This window comes from Mustela erminea, chromosome 2 (assembly GCF_009829155.1).
Source record: "Mustela erminea isolate mMusErm1 chromosome 2, mMusErm1.Pri, whole genome shotgun sequence".
NCBI classification, from domain to species: domain Eukaryota; kingdom Metazoa; phylum Chordata; class Mammalia; order Carnivora; family Mustelidae; genus Mustela; species Mustela erminea.
The window spans coordinates 108,803,665-108,814,426 of NC_045615.1; the positions used below are offsets into that span (position 1 = coordinate 108,803,665).

Genomic DNA, 10,762 nt, shown 5'->3' on the forward strand with positions numbered 1-10,762 from the left:
CCTTCCCCTATATATGCATGCCCTACATGCTACCAATTACATATCCTACATAATTCTCATCTGTCCCCTTCCCTCTATCTCCACTAGCCACTACTTTAGTTCAGATCTTAATCATTTTATTAAACAGGTAATATATGAACATGATATAAAACTGAAAAAGTACAAAGAAGTATTCAATAAAAAGTAAATCTCTCTTCCATCACTACCCAGTACTCTACCCTTACCCAATCACCCACTTTCCCACCAAGCAGTTACTAATGTGTCTTCTTCCAGACACTATTTCAATAATTTTGAGAATGGTCTTCCTGCCTCAGTCCTGTCTTTTCCTTCAACCCATTCTCCTCCTTGCTGCAGAATAGTCTTTCTAGAATATAAATCTGTAAGTGAAAAGTGTGGGGGGGGTTTGACACAGTTACAACTTAAGTCTATGCTTCACCAAGCCAGAAGGGAGCTGTACATGAAGATCAAATTTCAAATTTCTATAATATGTAAATATAATTGAAAAGGAAAGTCTTTTTATATCATTATCCTAAACTATACTCAACTATGGCTAATTTTATGTTATACAATTAAAAATTGTCCTGTTTAACAATCCCTGCACCCTAAAATATGGAAAGGAAATACACATTATCACTAACATTCAATTTTTCAATAAATAAAATTTATAAAAGTATTCACTCTTAGAAATAATCTCACCTTTAGTCACCAATAACTACATTTATTATAGCTTTAAGAGTTGAACAAATGTTACCAGAAAGTAAAAATTCTATGGTAATTAAAATTTCTACTTACAAAAACAACTTTAAGATTTGGGGAAGAGCACTCACTATAAAATTTTATATACGGTAATGAGGAGGTAACTGACAAAGATTCTCATCAACCTGAGACAGACTCCTCTGAGCCCCCTTCTCAACTAGGCCTCAACAGTAAGCTCTGTCCTTGGCCCACTTAGTCCAGTTTTAGCTAAAGTCATTCTGAGTCAGTTTAGCAAAAATCCCTCTACCTTAGGCATCTTATCATCCTCAGTATCCATCCACCCTCAATCAGCCTGGTCTGCTGCCTTCAGCAAAAACCCTCTTCAGTCAGTCTAGCAAGATTCTCCCTAGCCTTGACGCTTCCTCTTAGTCATTTTCCTGACCCCCACTCTTGCTCCTCGGCTATAAATCCCCAGCTTTCCTTGATATATTCAGAGTTGAGAGTCCAATCTCTCACCCCTACTGCAAAACCTCAATGTAGTAATCCCCTGAATAAAGTCTTCCTTATGGTCTTTTAACAAGTGTCAGAATATTTTCTATAACATAACATCGTTTACTATAAAATGCTAATACTTTTTGCTGACATACCAGCAAATGACACAAACTGTGATAAATACCCATTTTTGTAACTCACCTTAACATTCTTCAGTCCCTTTTCAAAGAGACTAAGCATCTCAGAGAGTTTATTGTCAGAATGTACATTATAAATGGTCTGGCTGCGTTGTTGAAGCAAACCAATAATGTACTCATTTTCAATCTGCTCATGCATTTTGAACTCCTTAAAAGTAGCATACAGAGACTGCAGAAGAGCACGGAAATCATTGTTGTTGGAAAAGTTCGTTTTAGAAAGCTGAATAAAAATTTAAAAAGAAAAGCATTAATAAGTATATGTAAATATGCATCTATAAAAAATACTCAAATGCATTCCTATTTAGTTTTGTACATAGCAGAATACCTCTCTTACACTTGGTTCAAGTACAAATAAGAGAAATTCATAAATTAACAAATTATAAAAGTATAATAAAAAGTACACTAGGTCAGGAAGATACTGATTTATATTCTGAAGGCTTGATGGTACAGGTAAATGACGGTACACCAATATATCACTTAAGTTCTTTAAACAAAAGGGATTAGACCAACTCCCTCCAAACCTAAAATTCCATTACTCTGTATTCATACTGAAAATACACACACTCTATAAAGTTGTATGAAATTCTAAAACAGTTGTGTTAGGATAACATGTAAGTGTTTTTGTCTTTGTTCAAATATTCTTTATGCTATTATATTACTTTTACAATGTAAAAATTTTAAAATATTCTCATAGTTTGTTTAAACTTTAATATCAAGAGGGGTCTGATCTGTTACAGAAATAATTATAAAGTACTGAGCTATTAGAATATTACTAGACAATTTCAGAGGAACTAGTTTTGGGGGGTTTTATCTTAAGAAAAATGGCATAAACACTTAGCAGTTTATATAAGAAATCACATACTTTTCTGAGGTAGAGGCACTGTAATAGTATAACACTGAAACCTAGCAAAAGGACTGAAGGAAAGCTACAAATCAATGAAAACACAAATCAATGAAAATGCAAAGAAATGTATACACTGTCATATTCTTTAACTCTACTGTTCAACCAAAGAAAATGACTATTTGTATGTAATTTTAATTTTTTACATTTAATGGCAAATTAAATTCTCATGTTTAAATGCATACATCTTATCAAAAAACCTGATTCAAATTAAAGCTCAAAATAATATTAAAATCCTCCATTACCTCCATTGCCATATTAAATCTACCTTCTACTATATCAACTCAACTCCAGTTTCAAAAGTCATTTTAAGGGGCACCTGGGTGGCTCAGTGGGTTAAAGCCTCTGCCTTCGGCTCAAGTCATGATCCCAGGGTCCTGGGATCGAGCCCCGCATCGGGCTCTCTGCTCAGCAGTGAGCCTGCATCCTCCTCCCTCTCTGCCTGCCTCTCTGACTACTTGTGATCTCTGTCAGTCAAATACATAAATAATTTTTTTTAAAGTCATTTTAAGGGGCAAAATCTGATTACAATAAAAACACAGACTGTAAATGGAGGGCAAAAAGCTACTAACACCACACTTCTAGTCTTGGGTTTGTCAAGTCTGAACCAGTATTCCTTAAAATGGAGTAGACGCTAAGCTGTCTTAATTGCCTGGTCTCAGGCAGAAGTAGCAAGCTCATGACAAAGCATCAGAAAAGACGGCAGACTCCTAAAGCTGAACTAGTCCACTATACATAGCAGAATTAACTAAATATCTTCTGGAAAATGCACTATGGATTAGGTATTAAAAATCATTTGTAGGACTCCAGAGCAGATCCCAATTCTATCATTTACTTAGCTCTGTAATCCTGGGTTAGTTACTTTCCTCCTTCAATGTCTTACTTTTTCTTCTTGGTGTTAAATGAGAACAACAACATCTGTAGTTTACATGGTTGCTATGAAATTAAAATGAATTTGTGCTCATTAAGCATAGCTCTCACCATTTTGAAAATTAATCATTCATTTTTATAAATTCATGCATTGTTTACTCCATTCAAATATTTAATGAGCAACTATTATGAGCTGAGCATTGCTTCTGGTACTCAGGATAAATACATCAGTGAACAAAATTGCTGCCTTTAGGAAGCTTACATTCTAGTGAAGGGAAGTTAACACAAGGAGCAGTAGCCACAATAAGTAAATTATCTAGAACAAGGGCTTTTTCTGTAAAAAAAACTTTTTCTGTAAAGAAAAAGAACTTTTTCTGTAAAGGGCCTGACAGTAAATATTTCAAGTTCTACGAGCATACTGTCTGCAGCAACCATTTAATTTAGCTGCGGTAGCATAAAAGCAGTCTATGAATGAGTGTGGCTATGTTCCAACAAAAGATTATCTAAGGACAGAGAAATGTGAATTTCATGTTATTTTCACATATTAAAATATATTATTCTTCTGATTTTCTCCAACTATTTAAAATTGTAAAAATCATTCTTACTCCTGAGCCATACAAAAACAGCAGGCAGGATGGATTTCTTTAAACCAATGTTGTGGATTTTATCCTAAGAAATGTTACACAAGACCACATAAAATTTACTAGAGGCTAATCTCAAAAATTAAATTTTTAATTAAAATAAGTCTTAGTAGAAATAAGAGATTAATCTAAAGAAAACATGATATTAGCTATATAATTTTTTAAAAAACAAAAACCAAAGCATGGCAAAAAAATATATTAAAACCCTCATATGACTTAACATTTTAAAAAGGAAATTCTGCATACATTCTCATTGGACTGTTACAAAATCTTCAGATTTAATAACAAGCTAAGATCAAGACAAGGCTCATACTATAGGTTGAGAACCCAGTAAGATCTATAAGAGGACTGACTCTACATTATTCATAGTCAATCCAGCTTAGTGGCTAAAAGTGCTGACTCCGGAGCCAGATTACTTAGGTACAAATCCATCTCTGTCAACAAGTCACTAAATTGCTCTGTACCTCAGTTTCTTCCATGTGTAAAATATGGCTAATAATATTAAATACCTCACAGGGTTCTTGTAATAATTTAATAATATATCTAAAGAATACAAAACCTAACCTGTATTAAGCCCTACTTGGGTTTTTCTGTTATTTATATAGTTAGCCCATATGAAACTATCATTAGAAGTCCTGGGTGGCTCAGTCGGTTAAGTATCTGCCTTCAGCTCACGTAATGATCTCAGGGTCCTGGGATGAAGCCCCACATCAAGCTCCCTGCTCAGCAGGAAGCTTGCTTCTCCCTCTGCCGCCACCCCTACTTGCAGGCGCGCTCTCTCTTTCTCCCTGAAATCTTAAAAATCTTAAAAAAAAAAAAAAAAAGTCCTTATACTGGGACATCTGGGAGGCTTAGTCAGTTAAGCATCTGCCTTCAGCTTAGATCATGATTCCAGGGTCCTGTGATGGAGTTCTGCATTATGCTCCCTGCTAAGCAGGAGTCTGCTGCTCCCTCTCCCTCTGCCCCTCCCCGCTATTCATGCTTTCTCTCAAATAAATAAAATAAAAAAAAAAAAAAGTACTTAAACCACACAAATCACTGAATTTCCACTTTAAATAAGCAACTGTTTCAACCTGGTACCTAAAAGTCAGTAAATTTAGCAGCTAAAAGATAACCAGAGCACAAGCAATTTAACATTTTAAAAATCTGTTTATATGAATTTTTAAAATTTTGTTTGCCTCTACAAAGTTATTCAAACATACAAACTTCAGTGACACAAAAATAAACCTAGACATTAATATCTGTGACATACTGAAGTCTATGACACACTATGTACTATACTAAGTATTTTAAGATTACGTAGGTATTAAAATTCCCATTTCACAGATGAAGAGATGAGGCTGAGAAAAAATAACTTGCCCAAAACCATTCAACCAGTAGACAACAAAACAAAGATCAAATCTCTAGGGCTCTAAAACTTACATTCTTTCCACAAGATACAGTATTAGTCCCAATCATAAAGCTATCCTTCCACATCCAATAGAGTAAAAACTGTCAGAATGAATACTTGCTCTCAAGCAATAGTTCTCACCAAGGGACGGTTCTGTACCCCCCACTACCCTCTAGGAACTAATAGGCAAGGACATTTTTGGTTGGTACCACTGCAGAAGTGATACTGACATCTAGTGGGTAAAAGCCAAGGATCCAGTTAAACATCCTACATTGCACAGGACAGCGGGCACAAAAAAAATCATCTAGCCCAAAATGTCAACTGTGCTGTGGTTGAGAAATGCTACTCTAAAGAAGTGTTTTTCAAACACGTTTAACTATGACCTTTAGTCTGAAATACAGTGCAACCTAGACACACACATCACAGATACTTCAAACAAATTTCTGGAAACACTATTTCCCTCTCTACCCTGTGATGTACTCTAATATTTACTCTTCGCATTTCATTTTTTAAACGCTGTTTCTATTGGCGTTGGTGGTATAGTGGTGAGCATAGCTGCCTTCCCTTTTTTAAATGCTGTTTCTGACCCACAAAATTGATTTCATGACCCACTAATGGATTAAAGGACACACTATGAAAAACACTGCCCTATAGGAGGATATACAAGTTCCTACAAACTTGTATGTATGACCTACAAACTTATATACTCTGATGCTTGGCAAACTCAAAAATGAACCTATATAGAACAAGACACACATAACAAACAGTAACAACCAGTGACATGATATCTCCTGTATTTAAAAAAAATTTGTAACTAACTTTCTGTCTCACTCCACAACCAAAAATCTTACAACCTGGCTTCAAAGTGACTCAAAAAATTGTGTGACTTAAAGACTAGATTAAGTTTTAAAATAGATATGAAAAATAGTACAACAAAAACCCAAACACTATTATCCCAAATAAATTTTACTTTTCAGCTATTAAGCCAAACAATGCTTTGATTCAATCAAGGGAAACTTATATCCAATAAAGAAACCTCAATTAACTATTGGTCAAACTATCTGGTCTACAGATAGAAAAAAACTATGGCCTACACGTGAAATGTTTCAAATAAAATCATATAACAAACAGTAAGTAACAGAACTAGTAAGGTAATACTAAAAAACAAGGGCTTCAGAAGGGGGGGGGGAATCCTATAATTAAAATTCAGGCTCTCCTAATCACTAGTTGAATTGGGAAGTTACATAATAACTAAGTCTGTTTCCTCGTCTTTGAATGATGGGTAATACTTGCCTCATGGGGCTCCTATGAGGATTCAAAGAAATAACGTAAGCATGTAGTAAGAACTCATTAAATTCCCTTCTCCTTCCTCTCCTAGTTCTCCATTCAATATTGTCTCTAAACCGGTCTTCCCAATTCCAGTCAACTAGAGTTTTTATAGGTATGTAGAAAGAGAAAAAAAGGAAAACTAAATTCTTCATAAAGCTATACCCACTCAATTTTAAAAAATAATCTATTCTAATTATTACGAGCTTATTTCCTTCCTAGGACTTCTGTCATAAAAATGTCCCTTATTTATAAAATAATAACCAATTGGGACTTTTAATATCACTACCTGAAAAACTTGGGCACTCTGTAACAGCCTCCACCACTTCAAAAACTTTATAACTGACTTATAGGTAAGTCTAGGAATCTCTGTATTATACACATCCTTAAAACCACCATTTACTTTTTATTCTCAGAACTCAGCTGAAGGAAATCTTAAGACCACTCCTGACATTTTAATATACAGCTAACTGTATACTTCCCTCTGCTCCTACTATACTGCATTTGGATTTCCACCTTAGAACAATTTTAAGACTGTAAATTCCCCACATCGCACCACCAATGCTGGCTGACACAACATAAGGCCAACAGACAGTAGACTCCACACTTACTGGCAGAATTTTGAGGACTAGAGGAAACACTGAAGAATCGGAGTAAACTGGAAAAAAGACGTCATCCAATGAAATGTTCACTAAAATCATCCCAATCTGGAAGGTCAGTGAATTAGAAAAAAATTTCGTAACTGACTTTTTTTTTTTTAAGATTTTATTTATTTATTTGACAGAGAGAGATCACAGTAGACAGAGAGGCAGGCAGAGAGAGAGAGAGAGGGATGCAGGCTCCCCGCCGAGCAGAGAGCCCGATGCGGGACTCGATCCCAGGACCCTGAGATCATGACCTGAGCCGAAGGCAGTGGCTTAACCCACTGAGCCACCCAGGCGCCCCCATAACCGACTTTTAACCAAAAAAATTTTTCAAAAACTACTCTGGTTTCATACAAAGAAAATTAAACTGGAAATCAAGATCCTGACTTGGGTTTCCATCTAAATCTGTAACTAACTGCTTTTGTAAACTGGGTCTAGCTAACCTAAGCCTACGACTTCCCAGCTATTTAACAGAAATACCCCCTCCTTTACCTACCTCAAAGGACTATTGTCTGGATAACAGGGGAAAATCTTTCCATAAAACATTATATAAGAGGAAATCCATGAGCAAACGATTAAATTAGGTATTACACAGCAATATTTAAAATGTCCTACAAGAATAAATTATTCTAGGTAAACTAGTCTGAGCATACAAATGATTGAGCTGATGCTAGTAAATACATGGATGCTTCTAAAATATATTGTACTTGAAAAGTCTGATACTGGAAATAAAACTGACCACTTTACAATTACTTGACATTCCGAATTAACATTCAGAATAAAGCGAAATAACATACCTTTTATCTTTTTTAGTTTGAGTACAAAAACTAGTTCTCATTTTATAAAGTTCTACTGTGGGCTATTTGGGTTGAACATCCATGGCCTTTACAAACCGAATGATGGTGAAGGCAAAACTTCAGATGACAAACGATACAAAAATAGTCCTTTAAGATTACTCGGCCAGCATTAAACACTTATTACTCCACTGTAGCTCCCAAAGGACATCCTAGGAGAGATTTCCACTAGCTATCAGTATCAAGAAGAAATTTTGATGTAGAATTCCTATACACTTTTCGCCCCCTCAATCACCTTGGTCTCTGATCCACAGTTTGGAAAATTGGGACTTTTAATTTCCTTGATGAAGATACACAGCAAGATCATTAACTATATGTGATTAAGAATTAATGATTATTTTGACTTAGGCTATGTCAAATTGAAACTGCTTTCTTAAATACTTCAAGAGGAAACATTTACTGAAAAGAATCTTATTTGACTGAGGTATTGTTTTTTTTTAAAAAATGGCACCGTATGAGGCTGGTTAATCTATCACATAATTAAGTAAAACGGTGACTCTTAACTACTATGGAAGAGTCACAATCATTTGATGAAAGCCACAGACTCCCTAGCAAAGTGTACACATGCACAAAAATTTACATAACAATTTCAGGTGCTCTCCAGTCTAAACTGCAGAGATGAACTCCTATTCCATTAGTCCTCACTAACTTTCCCTTTCCAATTTTCAGAAAGTAATAAACCTCCCATTTTTTAATTTCCTGCAATTAATGAATACTGTCAGAATAACTAAGTTCAAAAGCCAGAGGAAGTAAAAACACTACAGCAATCTATCTCAAAAAAATGTAGGGCTACAGAGCGTAAGCTATGGCTTGCCCATTCCTTATGCTTCTCCGGGATAAATGGTTCTCACCCTTGGCTGCACACTGGACTCGCCTCAGGAGCTTTAAATTACAGTTGATGCCTGGGTCCTACCCTGAGAGAGGCTGACTTTCAGTGGTCTGGGCACTGGGATTTTTAACAGCCTTTAGGATGATTCTGATCAGCAACCAAGGTTGAGAATCACGGTCCTGGACTGTCCTGTTTAAACCTGTATATCTGAACCAGGTATTTTTTAATTTTCAAAATGGAGGGAGGAAAAGATGGTTGTGAATGCGTTTTAAAGAGTTGGTTTTGAATATGGCCTAGCACAAACACTGTGGGAACCCTCCAACTACCCTGAGCTGTAAGAACCCCTCTTTTCTCTCAACAGTGGTTCTGCTTAATGCTATGTAATTTCTGAAAATTCATCAGAGCTGACTTCTATACTTAAACAATAATTGTTTAAATGCTTTTTATTTGGTTCATTTCTACACGAGACAGGACAGCCTGAAGTTTTCAGGATATATGTGGACTTCCCCCCAAAGTAAAACTGATAAAAATGTGGACGCTTAATACTGCTTTAAAATCATTAAAAAGGTCCTGCACCATCTCCAGAAAAGTCCTTTTTCAGTTAATGCTGCACCAATTAACACTCCAAAAAGGTTCTCACAGTTAAACCTAACTTTTTCCGAGGTCCCTTGTATTCGAGCCCACGGTAAGAATTCCAAGAGAACGGCGTTCTTATAACAAAATCTACACCGGGTAAATGCTCCAGGACAATAAAAGTTGCGAGGAAAAAGATAACCATAAACGAAAAGTGAAGCTTCTGCAGTCCCTAGACCGAGAAACCTGGGTTTTCTTTCCAATCAAGCCAGTGAAAAGCTGGGGCGCAAAATGAGCAGGGTTGAGAGAAGCTGCCCATTGAGGCAGGAAATAAGCTAGAGGTTCCGAGGATGGATGGGTGTTTGCAAAATGAGCCTCGAGAGCCCCCAGACGGTCCGGGGAGCCGGATGAGGGGCGGTGCTGCTGGGGGAGGCGGGGGACAGCTGCAGAAACGGTCTGCCGAAGCGGATAGGAAGCCCAGCGCAGGTGGCCGGCCCGGGGTCCCCGAAGGTCGGTAGGGCGCCAAGGAGCTTCTCTCCCTGAGTGGGCGGGGGCAGGGGTCGGAGGCCCAGCGCGGCCGGAGGGAACGCGGCCCTCCGCCAGGGACACGCAGCCGGGCAGGAGCCGCGCCGTGGCCCCCGAGGGCACGTCCGAGGCCGCCAGCCGGGTCGGGGCGCGGGCTCCCCCGAGAAGGTGCGGGGAGCGAGCGCGGCGCTGACAGCTGCGCAGGCGGCAATCCGTGCGCCGCGGCCCCGGGGGCTGCGGGCGCGGCGCAGGCCAGGCCGCCCGGGGACCGGCCCGCTCCTCCTCTTGGCCCGCGCTGCCCGGAGCAAGAGGCTCTGCACACCGTTACCTTGTCGCAGTAGAGCCCCACCAGCTGCTTCATCCGCCAGTGTGGGGCGGTGAAGACGTCCACTTCTTCGGGGAAGGGCGCCATCGCCACTGCCTCAGCCTCTGCCTCAGCAGCCGCGGCCGCCGCCTCTCCATAGACACCCTCGCCGCGGGGCAGAGGCGGCGCGCCCCCCTGCGCATGCGCCCGCCCCGTCGGCGCGCGCGCCCGGCCTACTCCGCCAGCCGGGACGCGGGGACGCGCGGGCCGCCGCCATGCGGTCCCTGAGGGCCACGTGACCAGGCTCGCGGCGGCGGCCTGCGCTCTCACCCACCTACTCCGCTTTTTGCGTTCCTTGGTCCCTTCGCTTGCCGAGGAAAGAAACCAAGCCTTTGCCCTATTTGTTTCACAACATCAAACACATTATCTGAAGGGATGGACTGTCACTTTGGGGGCGCTCTCAGCGCTGCTGCTACGCCCATCAGGCCTTGAGGCCGAGGCAGCCGAGCACAATGGCCGC

The 10,762-nt window shown here is 39.2% G+C and overlaps 1 protein-coding gene across 1 annotated transcript in view; it reads right to left on the reverse strand.

The window, feature by feature from the left end:
- FBXL5 (F-box and leucine rich repeat protein 5) overlaps positions 1-10,459 on the reverse strand; it is a 45,508-nt gene extending 35,049 nt beyond the window's left edge. Inside the window, exons 1-2 of the mRNA XM_032333883.1 lie at positions 10,267-10,459; positions 1,390-1,605 (exon numbers count right to left, since the gene is read on the reverse strand). Of these exons, the coding sequence (XP_032189774.1) occupies positions 1,390-1,605; positions 10,267-10,350 (300 nt within the window). The 5' untranslated portion in view covers positions 10,351-10,459. The remainder of the gene's footprint in view (positions 1-1,389; positions 1,606-10,266) is intronic.
- Positions 10,460-10,762: the final 303 nt, after the last annotated feature.